This window comes from Polyodon spathula, chromosome 26 (genome assembly GCF_017654505.1).
Source record: "Polyodon spathula isolate WHYD16114869_AA chromosome 26, ASM1765450v1, whole genome shotgun sequence".
In the NCBI taxonomy this organism is placed as follows: Eukaryota; Metazoa; Chordata; class Actinopteri; order Acipenseriformes; family Polyodontidae; genus Polyodon; species Polyodon spathula.
In genome coordinates this window covers 17,510,315-17,529,905 of record NC_054559.1, presented here as the reverse complement: position 1 = coordinate 17,529,905, position 19,591 = coordinate 17,510,315, and the positions used below count along the sequence as shown (strand labels likewise).

Genomic DNA, 19,591 nt, shown 5'->3' with positions numbered 1-19,591 from the left:
TCCAACGGCTCCTGCTTTGATTTGTTGCTTTGGTTGCTGTCTGCACAATGGAAAATGCAAATGCTTGTAATGCTCGTATTATGACAAACATTACACATTTCACACTGTCTTCCTTTAACGTGTGAAGTAGCCTGCGCGGCCGCTGTTACCAGGACCTAACATGGCATAGAATCTACAAGGTGTTGGAAGGCGTCTGGATGTGAATGATTCATGATTCAAGCTCAATTGAATTGAAATCCTGGGAAGGTGATTGGCCAGCATAGCATCCATTTTGGAGTCATCAGTTAGTCAGGTCCTAATAAAGTGGCCAGTATGTGCCGTTTAAGATTATTTTAATGCACAGTTTATACAAATAACCACTTCAAAAGGCACCACTACGGTATCAACAGATTCTAGCACAGCTGTCCTCAAACCGGTCCCCTAGGGTCCACAGTGTTGTTACCGTGGCGTCAGTGAAATAATACAGAATGCTGCAATGCTGATGTGACTGCAGAGGAAGGAGAGCCGTTACAGTCCACTACCCTCTGCATGCTCACAGGCTCGGCTGTGGCTCCAGTTTGGGTATTCTATCTTAACAGCATTTCATTTTCTTTTGGCACAAATGTTTTAACTTCAAACAGATAAATATTTGCATGCATGTTGTTACCTACATTTACAGAAAGCAGGGATAGGCAAGGTTATGAGGCCCCTGTTGCCAGGATGTGACTGTATAACTGGGTCACACTGCAAGAAGCCCTGTAATCAAGAACAGGCATTAGGCACTCCGAGCTCAACCCCCCCCCCCCCCCCTGAAATCAGACGCTAGGGACACCGAGTTCAGCCCCCCTCGCCCCTGAAATCAGGCGCTAGGGACACCGAGTTCAGCCCCCCCTCGCCCCTGAAATCAGGCGCTAGGGACACCGAGTTCAGCCCCCCCTCGCCCCTGAAATCAGGAGCTGCTGACGTCTCAAGCTCTGATGTCAGGTGCACGAAGCTCTCTCCAGAGCCATTAAACATTCACAGCAGTCAGCTTGATAAATTAAACATCACTGTAATTATGATTCAATCAATATGAACCCAGGGAATGTAGCAGAACAGAGAGGACGACAAGCGCTGGGGCTTAACGATCACTTTTCAGTGAAAGTAGGACACACAGTTTTTGCACCTTGCTTTGGAGCCCTTATTTTCTATACAGTGCATTTGTTTAATAATCACACCTCTGCACCAGAACTCTTATTTTCTTGATTGACATACAAAACGGGAGGTTGGGGTCACTGCCCAATATTATTATACAGACTGACCCTGCCGCCCTTTCCAATCCACACACAGACCAGCGCGCAAGAGCAGATAATAAACTCATCCTCACATGAGACAGTTTGTTTTTAGATTAATACCCAAAGGGATTAAACAAATCAACAACTTTTTTTTTTTTTTTTTAAAGGTAACTCTGGGTCTGGGTTTGACTTGCTGGCCACTATCCAACATGCTGCCCACCCAGGTCCTGCAACATGAGAGAAATGTATTTACCTGCTCCAGGTATCATCCACTGAGAGGTACCGATTCCTAAACCAGAACCATGTACACAAGAGGGTCCAAGCACAGTGCTGCAGGGCCATTCCACTCCAGCTATCACAAGTAAAATGAGATGCTGTAACTACCTACTTCAGGCTCTGGATGGAGATGTAATTGTTTCAATTAAATAATTTAGAACAGGAGTGAAAGGGCCAAATTTAGCCACCCCTTTCTCATAATCCAAAATCCAAGCATTGCGGTACACCAGCTCTTTCCTATCCAGCAAAGAATGAATGTTTCCCACCTGTGAGCAGGCACAGGGCTGCACTGACCTGGAAACATGAGGGAAGTTGACACAGTACACCCAAGCTGCCCATCATCGCTCCTCTCGGGTGCATATCCGGAGGTGTTCCTGGTAACACTGTGCTCTTGTGATTAGTAAACGTAATCCACCAGCAGAAAGGCTCAAACTTGTAATGATAAAAGCTGCACAACAAACTTAACCAACATGGCTGAGAAATCAGGGAAAAGTGGCGATTCGTGTTCAAAACGTGGCACCTTCACTGCAGGTGACCGGAGATAATGGGGAAACACCACCAGTGCCAGGTCTGCGCTCTTAGGTGACAGGTAGCAGAACATCTTGAATTTAGGCACATTCTAACTTCTGCATAGAACAGTGTGGAACTTCTTGCTAAAATTCAAGCATGTCGGCACATCAATTCACAGGACACCACACTTGTCAGCCTTTATTCTTAGGGCCTATATGTGATTACACATTAATTACCCAGTGGCACCCTGCAGTAAATAAAAGCATTTTGGGATGTAATTGAAGATTGCACTCACACCTGCTACCAGCTCACTCTGTCGAGACTGGCTGCCTCTTTATTGAAGCAGTTTTAATACAGAATTGCCGACAATATGCTTAAAAAACAAAAAAGACCAACACATCTGCTTTCATATTTCGCCAAAGGCAGGGTAACCTACTTTTTGTCCTCCTGCTCTGTGCTGCAAACTAAAGGGAAAACAAAGTGGCAGAAAAACAAATCTTGAACTCTCTTCAGAATAAAGTGGTGTTGTTTTGTGTGCTGTAGTGCTTTGTTCCGGGATGTCTTCTGTACACGGCATGTGGATTTTGACAAATGTGTTTGAAAAGCAAATCCAAACTAGGTCAGAATTACAGGTGCATTAGTGTGGAGCTGAACTGTTAAAGGGAAAAGTTATTGGGCTGCTAGCACACGGCTAGTGATCATCTCCCGATACTATACAAAAAAAAAAACAAAAGACACACACACAGGATGAGAAACAATATCCCAGGATGGACAGGGTGAAGAACATCCTTCTTTTTTTATATAAATATTTCATTCCCTTTCTCCAAGCCCTTTACAACATGCAGGTTTTTTTTTTTTTTTATTATTTATTATCATCATCATTATTAATATTATTTACACATCAGAAATGTGTATACTGTTATACTGCAAAAAAAAAATGAAAAAAAATATAAATAAAAAAGTAGTCTAAAACCATAAAGTGCTTCTAAATGGCTTTGCACAGAGTTCTACACGTCCACACAGTAACAGGGCTGTGCCAGTTGTTGTCCTTTTTGGGTCTCCTGGTTGGACAACCCCCCCCCCCCCCCCCCCCCCAAAAAAAAAAAAGGGGAATAAAAAATAATTTAACGTTGGCATCAGTTGGCAAATTAGATAGATGGGTCCCGTCTTTCCGTTCTTCTCTCCTGCTGTCTTTTTAAATTCTCTCACTTATCCGTACATTCCTGGGTGTCCATTTTGTAACAGTTCTTCCAATGAATCCATGAAAATAAAAAATAAAATCACAGGCAGCGCAGCTCTCTCCCGATGTCTCTTTAATAAATCCCCAAGAGAAGTTACAAAAAAACCTGGGGAAAACAAAAAAAAATATTATGTACTATACATATCGATTCCTTATCCCCGGTGTTGAAAGCTGTCTTTTTATTGTTAAGAGTTCATAATCAATACTGATACTACTAAAGCAATGACAATCCACGTCTAGGGCTAGAGATTTTTTAGAGAGTTTTCGGATCTTGTCCCTCAATCCGCCAACGCTGTGGTTACGGGTTGACGCAACATAATTGCAAAGCTACGGTCCCAATTCTCCTGCCTGTTGTGTTTTATTTGGGGTTCATGACTCGGTGGCAATTGCAAAAGCAAAACAGCACAACAGATCTACATGACCTTTAACCTGGCAGAACTGCCCCGTGGTTCAGAACCGTTGTCCAGACTCTCTCTAAATGTCCAGTGGCCCGCAGGATCGCTTTTTACAAACAGCATATTATAACAGTTGGCTTGTGTCGTCCATTATTTAAAAAATAAATAAATAAAAATATGAGCCATATTTATTCAGTAGAGCTGCTGCTCATTTTCAACAGGAATTAATTCTCTTTAAAAAATGAAATAAAAAAAAAACAAAAAAAAACCTAGAAAAATCTGCCTCTTATCTCGAGCACAATACACAGACCTGCCTGACCCTCTTTCTTTCAGCATCCCTATACCGGATTTCAGCCAGTTAGTGTGAAAATGTGTGGGAGGCTTTGATGACTCATGCGGTGAGCTATTTCAAACTTATTAAATATTCCACTTTCCTTTCTTTTCAGAATTGATCCTGCAGTTCCTACCACACACAGCATGGGCAGCTCAGTGATTAGAGAAAGCGCTGGGCTGCAGTGTGGAAGGCGGTGGATTTGTGTAGCTCAGTGGTTAGAGAACGTGCTGGGCTGCAGTGTGGAAGGTGGGGGGTTTGTGTAGCTCAGTGGTTGGAGAACGTGCTGGGCTGCAGTGTGGAAGGTGGGGAGTTTCAACAGCTCATGCTAAAATGGCCTTGGGTACAAAACTGGAGCATGTTACTCATTGAAGAATAGAGATTGGTATCCAGGAAGGAGAATAGCTGGATGTGAACTAGAAAGAAAGGCCCTTTATACTGCAGAATAGGCTCAAATGAGGTCTGGCCATAACTCCTATTTTCCCCATAAGGCCATTCCACTCGAACGTTCATTCTTGGTAAAAGGTGGAGCACAATATCATGGTCTCGTAACTGTGCCTCCGGTCTAGAGAATTATCAAGAGAATCAGAGAACAGGGAAGTAGGAAATTACTGCACTTGAAAAGCAGACTGTATGAATGAGAAGCTTGCTGCATGAATGAATGCAGGAATGCATAAATCAAAATAAGAGATGGAGGAATGTAAAGGATGACAAAGGAAGCTGGAAAACAAAATTTTAAAAAAGTGATGTAATAAGCAAGAGAGAGGGAAAAAGATATTGAATACAACATATATTCATTCTGGGCTGGAAATAGGATAGCAGTTTCATCCATTTCTAGGAGTTTAACAAGACACCCCAGAGCTTGTTACCTGTACACTGTGGCTAATCAAGCGCATGTTAAAACCTGGAATGGGTGAAAGTGCTATGCAACAGGAGTTTTATTTCAATCTCTGCTAATTGATAAGGGGAAGTTTAAAAAAAAAAAAGAGGAGAGACAGGAGGGGGGGGGGGGTAAGAATATATGAATGAAGAAAGGAAATAAATGTTTCACTGGTAGCAATTTCAGCACAAAGCCGCCGAGCGAAAGCAGAGCTGACCTCCTTAAGGAATGGGGAGCTTTCTTGTGAATGAGTCATCAAGAGATGAAAGCCTGGCTCTGCCACTGCTGCTACACCGACATGAATGAGAGGGTGACGTTAGTATGAGACGGAGAGAGACACCCTGGAAGCGTGACTCTACTGCAGAGCTCTCCATCCACCCCCGCACTCCCGCTCTGCAACCCGCTCTCGTCAGCTCAGCTCAGGAAGCCGAGCCGAGAGGGAGGTATCCCGATTTCCAGCCATTCGAGTGGGTTAGAATAATTATCGTTTGCCGCACTATGTTAATGGCTTATTTGTTGTACTGAAAACTGATTCAAATCAATAAAATTATTAAAAAAAAAAAAAAACAGGAAGCGTCACGTTTCATTCCAAGTTTGAAAGATTCAATGCCTTTGCTGCCTGGATTTGTCCAGAGAGTTATTCAGAGGGTAAGGGGGTTAAGGATCATTTAATTAAACTGGGAAAAATAATTAGAACACCCCGCCTGCCCCCCCCCCATGGTGGGAGAGAACAGTGGTATGTTTTTTATTTAAATAACTAAATAATTAAATAAAATAATAAAACAAGTAAAAAGTAGACCAAGAAGAAACAGGAGTGTGCGAGAGAGGAGGAACTACTAACGAACTGTGTGTGAGTGTGTGTCGCTCTCACCGGTACAGTGTGACAGTCTCCAGCACCTCACTGCTGCTTGCAAGTGGAGTGTGTGTGTGTGTGTCACTCTCACCGGTACAGTGTGTCAGTCTCCAGCACCTCACTGCTGCTTGCAGGTGGAGTGTGTGTGTGTGTGTCACTCTCACCGGTACAGTGTGTCAGTCTCCAGCACCTCACTGCTGCTTGCAGGTGGAGTGTGTGTGTGTGTGTCACTCTCACCGGTACAGTGTGTCAGTCTCCAGCACCTCACTGCTGCTTGCAGGTGGAGTGTGTGTGTGTGTGTCACTCTCACCGGTACAGTGTGTCAGTCTCCAGCACCTCACTGCTGCTTGCAGGTGGAGTGTGTGTGTGTGTGTGTGTCGCTCTCACCGGTACAGTGTGTCAGTCTCCAGCACCTCACTGCTGCTTGCAGGTGGAGTGTGTGTGTGTGTGTGTCACTCTCACCGGTACAGTGTGTCAGTCTCCAGCACCTCACTGCTGCTTGCAGGTGGAGTGTGTGTGTGTGTGTCACTCTCACCGGTACAGTGTGTCAGTCTCCAGCACCTCACTGCTGCTTGCAGGTGGAGTGTGTGTGTGTGTGTGTCGCTCTCACCGGTACAGTGTGTCAGTCTCCAGCACCTCACTGCTGCTTGCAGGTGGAGTGTGTGTGTGTGTGTCACTCTCACCGGTACAGTGTGTCAGTCTCCAGCACCTCACTGCTGCTTGCAGGTGGAGTGTGTGTGTGTGTGTCACTCTCACCGGTACAGTGTGTCAGTCTCCAGCACCTCACTGCTGCTTGCAGGTGGAGTGTGTGTGTGTGTGTGTGTGTCACTCTCACCGGTACAGTGTGTCAGTCTCCAGCACCTCACTGCTGCTTGCAGGTGGAGTGTGTGTGTGTGTGTCACTCTCACCGGTACAGTGTGTCAGTCTCCAGCACCTCACTGCTGCTTGCAGGTGGAGTGTGTGTGTGTGTGTGTGTCACTCTCACCGGTACAGTGTGTCAGTCTCCAGCACCTCACTGCTGCTTGCAGGTGGAGTGTGTGTGTGTGTGTCACTCTCACCGGTACAGTGTGTCAGTCTCCAGCACCTCACTGCTGCTTGCAGGTGGAGTGTGTGTGTGTGTGTCACTCTCACCGGTACAGTGTGTCAGTCTCCAGCACCTCACTGCTGCTTGCAGGTGGAGTGTGTGTGTGTGTGTCGCTCTCACCGGTACAGTGTGTCAGCCTCAAGCACCTCACTGCTGCTTGCAGGTGGAGTGTGTGTGTGTGTGTGTGTCACTCTCACCGGTACAGTGTGTCAGTCTCCAGCACCTCACTGCTGCTTGCAGGTGGAGTGTGTGTGTGTGTGTGTCACTCTCACCGGTACAGTGTGTCAGTCTCCAGCACCTCACTGCTGCTTGCAGGTGGAGTGTGTGTGTGTGTGTCACTCTCACCGGTACAGTGTGTCAGTCTCCAGCACCTCACTGCTGCTTGCAGGTGGAGTGTGTGTGTGTGTGTCACTCTCACCGGTACAGTGTGTCAGTCTCCAGCACCTCACTGCTGCTTGCAGGTGGAGTGTGTGTGTGTGTGTTACTCTCACCGGTACAGTGTGTCAGTCTCCAGCACCTCACTGCTGCTTGCAGGTGGAGTGTGTGTGTGTGTGTCACTCTCACCGGTACAGTGTGTCAGTCTCCAGCACCTCACTGCTGCTTGCAGGTGGAGTGTGTGTGTGTGTGTGTCACTCTCACCGGTACAGTGTGTCAGTCTCCAGCACCTCACTGCTGCTTGCAGGTGGAGTGTGTGTGTGTGTGTGTCACTCTCACCGGTACAGTGCGTCAGTCTCCAGCACCTCACTGCTGCTTGCAGGTGGACAGCTTGCGGATCTTGCTGGTGGTGGACACCCCCTTGCGGGAGGGGTTGGAGGAGGTGGAGCTCGTCCGCCGCTCCTGTTTTGATTTGCTGTTTAACTGCACCGCCTCTGTGCCGTTCACACACACAGGCTTCGGGACAACCTGGCCGTGGCTCTGCCCATTCTGCTCAATCTCCTCTTCAGGCACCTGTCCTGCAGCGGGGCAGCAGAGAGAGACACACACAAGAAACAAGGATGAGAACCCACACTGCTGCTTGCTGTGCAATTCAGCTGTGTGAAGTGGAAGAAAACTGTTCTAAACCAAATTATTATTTTTTTTAATTATAAAATTAGGAACACCAATTAGCAACTTAAAAAAAAAAAGAAAAAAAAAAAAAAAAAAAAAGAAAAAAAAAAGCAATTCCTTAAATGCTCAAACTGGTTGTCACGCCAGCTAGGAATAGTGTCCTAAAAATAAGATGCAAATTTTTCACCCAAAAGTGAAAATTATCTTCGGAGGCCAAAAGATTAGCACGATTGGTGGCAGCAGCTCTCTGGCACTGACAGCTGCAAATAGATGAAACAAGCACTTTGGATAGAGCTGGTAGAGGCTCAGGGGTGTTTCCTTCAAAACCTCCAGTTACTGGAGCCAGCCCAAAGTTGTTAGGACTGATGAAGACTATCATGATATCTGCTGGACTCCAAATAGTAAGGCTGTAAAAAAAAAGTGTAAAAACGGTAAATATTTTACTAAACGTGTCCTGTTTCATGAGGGTCTTGTGTGGATTTTCATTATCATTCAGTGTCCTGATGCATCGTGGGCCACTACAACTGAAATCAGTGTTAGAAAAACAAATGTGAAATTTAAAAGAAAAACCAAAAGTATAAATATAAAAGGCAGTGTTGACTTAATAGAAAATCACGTCTATGGGAAACAGAAAAGTTAAAATGTTTAATCTGTTAAAATCTACAGCAAAAAAAAAGACCACTAACAATCCTCGCTAAGTAGCCCCTTTGTTGACTCTCAGAAGGGGCCCACCACTGTAGGGACATGAAACCTGCCTTCTCACGCCTTAAGGTGCTCTCTCCTGGGCAGGGCAGTGGAGACAAGGGGGGGTTCAGTCTCTAGGATAGGAGCAAGGAGTGCTTCCAGGAGCACGATCCATGCTGCATGGTTTCTGGGCACTTCACAGTCAGCCAACCTAACCAGCAAAACCTATTTTGTTCATTTCAGCTGATCATGGCAGGTTCATGATCCACGAAGCGTAGCGCAGATGGCACTCTCTTCAGACGCCCACACACTGGCTTGCTGTCCAAGCCGGACAGGGACAGGCAGAGCTGGAGGAACCTTTGTTTTTGATCAATTATCGCACGCAGGGCCAGTTTCAAAAATTAGCAGGCATGCCATCAGGGGCGAGCAGGGTCTACAGGGCTAGCCTGAGGGGATAAGACGCACATATAGAACAGAACAGCAGATCAGGTCACTATCCAAGAGACTTCAGACATTGCTGCAATTATTCTGAATGGACACAGACACATGCATAACACTACCCCGCTCCGTCACTGTAAAGACTTTTCATGAACCAGAACAAAAACACCAGGGAGACGGTTTAAAACATCACAGACAGGAGGGCTGAGACCGGTTATAGAAGGGGAAGCTAGAGATTGTTTAGAAAGGGAGCAGCTCATAAGAGATTGCATTAGAACAACAATAATAATAATAATAATAATAATAATAATAATAATAATAATAATAATAATAATAATATAGTGTCCATCAGTTTGTTTTGTATTTCAATGCATGAGATTTTATTAAAATGGTGCGGAAAATGTTTTTCAACAATTGGTCATTAAACACATTTTTGGCGAGAGGGGGTGGTTAGTAATGGCACAGGGAGTTGCATAGCAGTATCTGCAACCACGGTTTTTCCTCTAGCACTCTGTTCTATCTTTATAGAAATCACAGAGAATGAGAATACAGAGCATGCATAATTATAGGAGCCCTGAAGGAGCAAAACACAAACAAAAAGAAGGATGACCAACAAAAAAAGCAAGCATCATTTTCAGCACGTTTTTATCGTTTGTTTTGCACTTACGGGCAACCATACATCACAGGATATTAAACAGGTAACTAAAAGGAAACGCCAGGAGAACATGAAGGATCTCTTTAAAATTCACTATTTCTTGGATCCTGTGCCTGTTTTGCTCTCACGGGTTATGGGTACCAGACCAATAACCTCTTCAGCTTATTCACCGCCTGCCCGAACATAAAAGGGAATTTGATTTCCCCCGTCCATAAAAATGTTTCCGGTAAAAGTGCTAAATTGTACTGAACTGCGTGGCTGGGATTTAAGCAGCCAGACAAGTGGTTTAATAAAAACGCAATACAGAGAAATAAGACCAAGCACTAATCACACCTCCAGTACGTTTGGTGTGGGGAAATTATTCTTTTTTTAATTTTGATCAACATTAGTTTTCTGAAAGGAAATGAATGGTTTTCAAACTCAGACACTTTAATGTAGTCTCCTTTCCAAGTCCACCCAAGACACAAGCCTTCCCTCATCTAAGACATCACTTAGGGAGAGGTTTAGCTGCAGCACTAAGCTGAAGCCTGAAGCTTGAGTCTTTGCAGAATTGTCTGTAGATCAGCCAGATGTCTCAATTTCTACATTTCACCATTCAATTTTGACACAAAGCTTGTCTAAGATGGTAATGCTACATTGGTAAAATGCATGCTTTAAAAAAAAATAATAATAAAATAAAAGCATTGGAAAAGCTGTTGAGCTTAACTAAGGTAGCCGGTGCAAGGCTTTGCAGGTCAGCATCTCAATGCCAGCAGTATCCTTTTATAATCCCCTTTTGACAAACAGCAACTTGTCTCTGGACCTGCACAGTAAGTAGCACCACACCTGAATTCTACAAGATTACCAATGCATGCACAGCACTGCAAACAGCATTCTGCATTACATTCCAGCACACGCTTTGATTGTGTCGAATGCTGCCCCTTAGTTGCAGCCATGTTCTTGGGTGTGTTGGAAGAGGAGGGGGGGGGGGGGGGGGGGGGGGGGGGGTCTTACTCTGCTGCAGGGCCCTGGGAAGCAGCCTTCTCTGGAGGGACTGTCTGAGGGAGAGGGAGGGGAGCTCGGCCGGGCGAGGAGTTGGAGGAGCAAGAGGAAGAGCAGACAGCTGTCCACGAGGAGAGAGGCCCTTCACTGGCACAGGGGAGAGAGAGACAGAGAATGATAGAGATAAAATGATCGAATTCAAAGATTATCAAACACGCAGAGCTAGAACATGAAAAGTGTAGGATGGAAGAGCCCAACACAAGACAGACAAAGACACCTGCTAACTACCAGTGATGAAGCCACCCCACCATATGGAAGTGGACTCCCCAACCAATGCAGTTTCCAGTCCCAGATGCTTCTTGATGCCTGGTCAATATATTCAATGTTGTTCATTTGTGCCAATTATCTCCATGTAGAAAAGTGCCCTGGGTTGAGTGGGTGGGTCTTTCTCCAAACAAACATGTATCTTGAGATTCTTCGCTGGTAGTTTACATTAAATGGATTAAGCTGGTTGAATGTGAAGATCCTTCTATGGCTCCAGTCTGCGCTTCATCTTACCGGACGGTATTTCAATGTTTCCATCACTGGTCAATCCAGCAAGGTTCACCCTCAAAATGCACACGCAAACACACAGGAAGCACCATCTTCAACAGCTAAGAGCTACAAATGCACACACAGACCCAGCCCTCCTCTCTCATCTTGGGAGTATTATGTGATTAACGTAAAGTGAGGTGCGCTAAACGAGCTGGGTGTATTTGCACAGCACAGGAAATGAGCTTGGCAGATGATAATCCTCAAGCAGTGGCTATGGCAGCGCTCAGAGTGGATTACAGACTTCCATCTGCTCTTCTGATTGCATTATCAAAACACACAGTGGTGCCTGTCTTGTCTTAGAGTTGTACTCGTTTTCCTTCTTGGTGACGACACCTTGAAAAGGAAACGGCCAATTGCTGGCCAGGCTTTTGTTTGAGCGAAAAAAACTAAGAACAACGAATAATCGTAATAAAAGTAACTGAAATTGAAGGTATGCATTGCCCAAAGACGGCAGTAGACTGGGTACTGTGTTCAAGGTTTGAGGGCTCAGGTGTTTCTTTCTTTAAAAGAGAGCAAGTAAATTCCAATTTGTTTCCTTTATTTTTTAAATGCTACTTTCCGAACACTCTCAGCAGTCTATTGGTTATATATAAAAATAAAAAAAACAAGGATAGGCATTTTTCAGTGTGCAAAGGCTGTGTAATTTAGTTTCTATCCAGAATGGAAAAGACTCAGGATGATCCACTCAGGCAATTCCACTTAAACTGATTGAAAAAAAAAAAAAAAGCAAGCAGCTTCAAAATACATCTTTTCTATGTGTATGTCTGTGATGTTTGCTATAATTCTAAAGTGGTCTTAACCGCATTGTGTTTTACATTTCTGTTGATAACTCTGTACGGTGCTTTGGCAAGTATTCCAGGAGCTGGTCTCCAGTTCTAGTTGCCCGTCACAGACATATATAATACAGCGTAGATCAGTCAAAATGTCTTTATATTAGTAAGCCCAGCGCCAACTAGTGCAGAGGAGTGTACTGCTAGCAAAACAAAAGGAAACTATCAAGTTGCAGATCAATCGATGACGCTGGCTCTTGCTTCTCTAATGGCACCCTTCTCATTTAGGTGATGCTACATGTATGCCTGGCGGGTAACTTGAACTGAAGAACAGCCTCTGATCAAGTGAAAGCACCTCAAATAAAAAAAAAAACTGTTTGAGTAAATGCAACAAGATCCACCCAGGATTGCAAACGTTCAAAAAAAACAAGCAAAAAAAAAAATAAAAAACCCGCCTTTGTAACCCCTGTCTTAACAATGGTAAAATATAAAAATTAGACTGCCACTTAGGAACTTGTTTTAAAAGCATGTTGACAAAGAAAAAACAACGCAATCTGGGTTATGCGTTTCAGTTTGGACCCCTGCGTTGTAAGGCAGTCTGGCTGCTGGGCCATGGCAAAAAAAATAAATAAAAAAAATAATGAACAAAACCACACATGTCGACACAGCTACACCTCTACTCTCCATTCACATCAGTCCTGCTATCCCTTTCTCTCTGTGTACAGAAACACATACAGCATGGTCTGCTCCCCACGCTACTCCTCCAAGTGCTGACCTTATACAACCACTATCTGATGAATGCATTCTGCATGACTTCCACCCAAGCCCGTGACTCACTCGCAAAGCCACAGGCACTAACCACAGCGATACAAATGGGAGCCTACAGCGAATCTAATCCATCTCAGGAGCCCAGAGGTTCAGCTTCACTGTATTTAATGCATACAAGACTCTTGGCGCGCACGTCACTGCTGCCAAAGAAAGACACACAATCGTTTCCATTTTCTCTGAACACTGCAGTACTAATATAAATGTGTGCGAGTTAGAGACAGACCAGCATCGTAACAAGGGGCTGTAATTCTACATACAGGTTTTTTTTCCCCTCAAAACATGTTTGCGTGCATTTCACTGTAATTCATACACTGATTAAAGGAGTGTTAGGGGCACAGTTAAATAGCACAGGGTATATCTTTGAGGTGCTGAGATTGGAAGATGTCCTCAGTAGGTAGCAGGGATGATAGTTTGCATTTTGGTGGTCTGCTCATTGAAGCTCTCTCTATACACCTCAGATCAAAGGCATGCCTTATTTTCTGTCTCTAATGCAGAGGGGCAATTCAAATTGTACAAGCAGTGAATACAAGATTAGAAGTCTGAACAGGTTTTATTAAATGTGAACATAACTTTCAAATGAAGATTACTATTTTTTATTTATTTTGATCAACTATTCCCACCCACTCGTCCAAATGATGGGAGATTGAAAGCAGATTGCATTGCCCAAATATCTTCTGTCGTTCTCTCCTGTTTTAATGAAGGTTTATCCTTTGCAGCTGGATACGGTCAGATTAAAAACCACTCTCGTTCTCCCTCTCCTTTCTGCATACCTGCCTTGACTTCTCAACCCTGTCTTAAACCTCATCAACACAACCTGCAAATAGAGCACAAAAAAACACCACTCACAGTATTATGCAATACAACAGATGTCTTGGACTGACAAGTTTCAGCTATTTCCTTCTTAGAAACTGAAGCCACCAAAAGAGACAGGACAGAGCACACACAATATTACAATGAATGAATGACCATGTGCATCGCAATACATGGATGATCTTGAGCATCACAATATACTTCATGGTCCCGAGGGACTTGTTAGGAAGATTTGTATTTACAAAAAAACAAAACAAAAAAAAAAACCAATATGAAAGATTAATGACAGACTCAAACTTTAATGAGACATGATGGATCATGCAATCATACCACCAATAAATCATGCCTGGAACTTTTGGCAGGTTACTAGCAGCCGAGTAGTGCATTTAATTGACATACCCTGGATTCGTGGATTTACAAAAACACATTAGCCCAAGAATACCTCTCTGACACCGCTACAGACGACACACAGCAATGACAGCCCCTTCAAAGTACATGGATAAACAAACCACTATGCTGTGCACCACAAAAACTACTCGACCTCCATAACCAGAGGTGGAAATAAGACTCCTACTGTACAGCAGTTCCACCCATTCCAGGTTTTACTATGAGCCTGATTAGCCACAGTGCATTGGTAACAAGCTCATGTGTGTCTCTTATTCAAACTTGGTTATAAAACAGGAACTAGTCTTATTTCCACCCTGGGTAACACTGACCTGAAATCAAAGCATCCTTATTATGGATCTGAAGAACTTAAATGGACCTGCGTAATGTTGGAGAAACCTATTTTGAAAGCAGTGGTAAGTACATACATTTGGAATAGAATATTTATTTTATTGATGATCACAGGACTTGACAAACATTATTGGTAGTAACCCTCCCCCGCTCCCCCCAAAAAAAAGATGACATAAGCCCAGAACATGGTTCAAAACGGTCCAGTGTTGCCATCCTTGACAAGATGCTGCATCTCTGCGGATCAAATCCAGATTAAATATTCTCAAACCAGACAGAATCCCATAGTGCTAATTTAGCTGTTAAAGAAAGAAAAAAAAAGAATGCTTCACCACTTCATCACGAACCCTGCCGGGATTTATTTTTCCTCTGAAAACGTTTGTTTTAATGATTGTTTGTTTTTTTTTTTTCTGGACACACAGGCACCTGGGAATTGGCTGAAGCTCATTACACTAGAGTCGTGCAAAGCCACTTGACTGGAAAACAGACAGAGCTTGGAAGCGGAAATGGGAGAGGAATTCCTTTTTTTAATTTTTCAGATTTTTTTTTTCAGCTTTGCTGGATACAACAAAAATAAATAAAGCCTGACAGTTTGAATGACACAGTAGTTTGTTTCAGCTTCACTCATCTGACGATAAACTGTGAGCAATAAAAAGCAACACAGGATCCCTCCCTCTCCCTCAGAGCATCAGAGGCAATATAGGGTCTAATTGTCATGTAGAATAGAAATGCAGTTAGTGGTTAAAGCCGTGTGCCACTGTGGTTAGAGGGGCCGGTGAAAAGCATGGCCAACTTAATACTTTTACTTCCTAGCTCTCGGCACAGCAGGGAAACTATTTTAAGGACTTCTTGTAATGTGCACTGAATGATTTATGTTTCCGATAGAGGTGAATTGAAAGGTTTATCCTAATATTTTGTTCCCTCACTTTTTGTAATACATGGATAATTAGACAGTGATTGCAGCAACAAAACTTCCCACTTAATATAAAATAAGGGTCATTCTCTGCCTTTATCATTTCAAATATATAGTGCAGGCCCTATTTAAAAAAAAAAAAAAAACCTTCACTAAAAATTAAAACAAGTCCTTACTTAAAATAATCTCTGGATTTGGATAACATCTGTATTTAATTATTTTGAGTACAGCATTTGACAGTTTGGTGGTTAAATGTTTCCTTAGGAAACCTCCATGATGCAAAGTCTTTGAGAATGGGTAGCACCTACTGCCAAATCTCACTGTGAAATGAGTTAACAGCAAAGGATTAGTGCAAAAGGCCACAGGACAAAATAATTAGATCCTGCAATGGTTGCTATCTGCTTAAAGACAGGAAGCATCAGGGGAAACTGTTTTGTTTGTTTTTCAAAAGCAACAACGTTGTTTTATACATGGATCTCTCTCCAAGGATGTATTGCGCTAAGACTAACATTGTAAGCATTGGGCATTGTATCAAAGCCATAATAAAAATGGCATTTTACAATTTCAAAAGACTTCACAAACAACTCAATTCACCCTTTTTTTCATTACTGGAACAGGAGGTTTGTGGGTGTCTGGACACACTGTCAATTATTCCACCTAATCAATAGATTTCCTTTAACCTTTGGGGAGATTGAAAGGCGCTCAAAACACACATTATGCAATCTCCATGGGTTCATCCCCTCTCTAAAAGGGAGACATGTGAAAATGCGCGCAACACCAGACTCCAGAAGTTTTCATTTGAAAACACTAACCCGCCAAACTGTTTTGCATGGCTAATAAATGAACATGTGGGGGTCATCAGCACACTTGTGACTTCGTGCTTGTAAAAATGTTTCACATGCTAGTTGGGGGTAAACTTCTTCGTTGCTTTGCATTTTTTATCAAGTTCAAGAGTTGGTCTTTTTTGTTATAAATTTAGCAAGATATAGGTCATGGGTTGACATGAAGCAGTGGTCTTAGACTTATTGTGACCCAATGAATACAAAAGGCATATTTAATCCCTTTAAAACATTTTCAACTAGGTCTCAAGGATGCAATTCAATAACCAAGCACTTCAATGAAATGCATAGAATTACCTAAATGAGGAAAAAAAAAAGTTCCCTTTTTACAACAATGGAATTTATCAACTACCGTGCAATTATCACTCCGAGTCAGTTACCCTGCTGATTCTTGCACTCTCTTGCAACGCAACTGTCAATCAGCAAATGCACCCTGTCATCACATCACAGGCTATGGGAATAAATATCTTCCATATTACTGTGTTCTCTGATCAATGAACACATCAAAGTGGTAACAAAACAAGACTGTCTCAGTCAGACAAACAACACTATACACACATAACTGCCAATATCTCAGAGATCCTTTTCACTGGCACTGAGCACAGGGGAAAGAATACCCAGATTCAATTTAATGAAAGTAAATGCAGCTTGTCAAGTCTAAGCAATCAGGCACTTCCATCGCAAGAGAGCAATGATTACAGCAATCAATTCTGGAAATGCAATGAAAAACAAAGTCTCCATTTTGTGACAGGTCTCAAAACATTAAAATTAGCAGGACTGGGGGCACAGTTAGTAAATAACATCAATAATTTGAGAGAGAGAAGAGAAGAAAGAGAGAGAGAGATTCCCACTGCATAGCAGTTTGAGCCATTCCTGGTTTTAACATGAGTTTAAGACACACCTGAGCTTGTTACCTACACGCTATGGCTAAATAAAGCTTGTTATAAAACCTGAAACTGGGGAAACTGATATGCAATAGTAATACCCTCGTCTGTGGACAGCTTATCTGAATAATCACTTTGTACAGCATACATACATACATACATACATACATTACATATACACACACACACAAATTATGGAAAAAACTAATTTACAGCAAGACTAGGGCTGGGGATTGTATTGCCTATGTTTCCTCACTCAGACCCCTTACTTACTAAAGATCTTGGTATCCCTGAATAGACTGTTGCCGGGTAACCTCAGACTACCTGCTCACTAAATATCTTGGTATCCCTGAACAGATAATAGTCTCCTCTTTAAAAATACACAAACGATTTTATTGAGCAATCCATCTCACAAGTTCAGTGGTACCCCAAATATGATTAATTTACTAACAATGCTGTGTTTTGTTGTTTTTTTTTTTTTTTTTTTTTTTTTTTTAAAAACAAAAAAAAAAAAAAATGTTGGCAAGAAGACAGACACAGATCTCTCTAGTATCTTACCTGGTACTGTGAAGTCCTGAGTGTAGAGGATGTCGTCCTCCACGTCAAACAGCTCTTCCTCATCCTCCTCCTCCTCGTTGTATCCGTGCAGATCCTCCAGGTAAGGCACCACTGTCATGCTCCGCCACTCATCCTTCGTCTCGGGGCTCGGGGGGATGGGGACTGGGGCTTCAGATGGGGGGTGTTTCTTACGGACCCAACTGGATCACAAACAAACAAAAGTGAGAAAAGAAACAAACAAAAAATACGACACGCCGCCTGTTGCTGAGCGCGTAACACAGGCACGATTGCCTTCTGTAATCATTGTCCAACTTCTAAATACTCAATCACAATCCTAAAGGAGAACTTGGAAGAAACTGAGTCAAGGCGGCAAGCTTTTTGGCCTGTGCCTTCCGTCTGCTTGACTAAGTTTCTTATAAAGGTTCGGTTTTCTGTTGTCACCTCTTCCTGAACTTCGTAAAGCTAAACTTGAGATGCTTCAGTGTATGAAGAGATTTTATTGTACTAAAAAAAAGAAATGGTCAGTATTACTGCGAGGTGTAAAATAGAACAGATCATGCAGTACCCGATTCAGGGTTTATTACGGCATCTGGAGAGAACTGTGACACTTTCTTGAGCTGGGGGTGGGGGGTGTAGTGGATAAGACCCAAGATGTGTACACACATGCAAGGTCACAAATATTGTGAGCACCTTTCAGAAGACTGTGCTCGTGCACAGCTAGCTGCAAGGTGGGAGGATGTTTACAAACTCAACCAACGCATGGTACTAGGGGCTGATAAAGTGGGGTACAGAGTGAAGCAAGACATAACACAGGCACTCATTAGTGCTACAGAGAAAATCTACCTGAATCCTCTCCTGACGACAGACCATCGCAGCACCTGAGCTTTCTCCCTGAACACTAGGTAACTTATCACTATGATTTCTGATTAAATCTAGGTGCTACATTGTTGTGTCAAGCGATAATGTTTAAGCTACACGCGTGTAACTTTTGAATATTGGAATCTATAGAAAACTAACTGACTGGTATTGTGCACATTCATTTACAGATATCAAATTCGCTTCCTTACACACAAATACAACATACCGATAGTCCAAAAAGTTTTGTATAAAAAAAAAAAAAAAAAAAAAACAGCAGGTCATGAGGTTTATGCTTCAGGGCAATCTAATATTTCACCTGAACTGAGAAGCTTGCTGAATGCTGTGGTCTAATACTTGCACTCCTGCCAGTCAAACCATGAAACTAAAAGCAATCCTGGTAGATAGTTTAAATTCCAACTCCAGTCATGCTGACACAGAGAGACAAATCATCACAAGACTGAAAATCAGAATGACATCACCTCTTCTGCACACCAACTCCCACGCATCCTACCCACCCCTCGAAATGATTCATGACTACATCGTTAATTTAGCCTTGCGTGTTAGACACCTCCATTACCAGACTGACAGGCGAAGCTGTGAACGCCTCAATGAGATTTTTCAACCGTTCACCTTGGGGCCCATATCCCACGTACAGGAAGGAAGTGGGATGAATTAAGAAGTTTTTTCTGTTAACGAGAGCGCGGCGCAAAACAGTTGTTGCACCCAGAGGACCTGATATTTTACTATGGGTTATTGCAAGACTGGGTGCTTCATCAGCTGGATTCCCCCTTTTCATCATTAGCAGGGCTCGCAAAATTTTGGTAATGGTACTTGCCCTTTGGGCAGTCCACTGTAGACATTTGGTTGTCCAACAAAAAAGTCAAGTTGCCCATGATTGATCTACATTTGTACAAAGTACACTGCACTCAATATAGGTACAGTATCTCAGGGTTCATACACTTTAACGTCAAAACTTCAGTTTTTCCACACTTAGATAGTTTCTACTAGTTTTTCGATCGTTATCTACATTGGCGGGCAGCCGCAGAGCGTTATAACTTTTCAATCCAGTGCAGAAGTTGCTCCTGGTTTTCTAAAAGTATTTGTCAGAATCTGGAGGTGCATATCTAAAAAGAGACAATGCAGGTATGCAAAAGAGAAGAAATATGTCCAATATTTGA

The 19,591-nt window shown here is 43.0% G+C and overlaps 1 protein-coding gene across 4 annotated transcripts in view; it reads right to left on the bottom strand.

Annotated features, from left to right (window-relative positions):
• Positions 1–2,292: 2,292 nt before the first annotated feature.
• The window catches only part of LOC121300738 (serine/threonine-protein kinase STK11), a 40,707-nt gene continuing 23,408 nt past the window's right edge, over positions 2,293–19,591 (bottom strand). For 2 of the 4 annotated variants that reach the window (XM_041229507.1, XM_041229508.1), the window contains exons 9-12: positions 17,556–17,755; positions 10,640–10,774; positions 7,537–7,775; positions 2,293–3,385 (exon numbers count right to left, since the gene is read on the bottom strand). In XM_041229507.1, coding sequence (XP_041085441.1) covers positions 7,564–7,775; positions 10,640–10,774; positions 17,556–17,755 — 547 coding nt within the window. In that variant the 3' untranslated portion in view covers positions 2,293–3,385; positions 7,537–7,563. Of the gene's footprint in view, positions 3,386–7,536; positions 7,776–10,639; positions 10,775–13,489; positions 13,634–17,555; positions 17,756–19,591 lie in introns of those variants that run through there. The other 2 variants (XM_041229509.1, XM_041229510.1) reach the window with 2 other exon arrangements.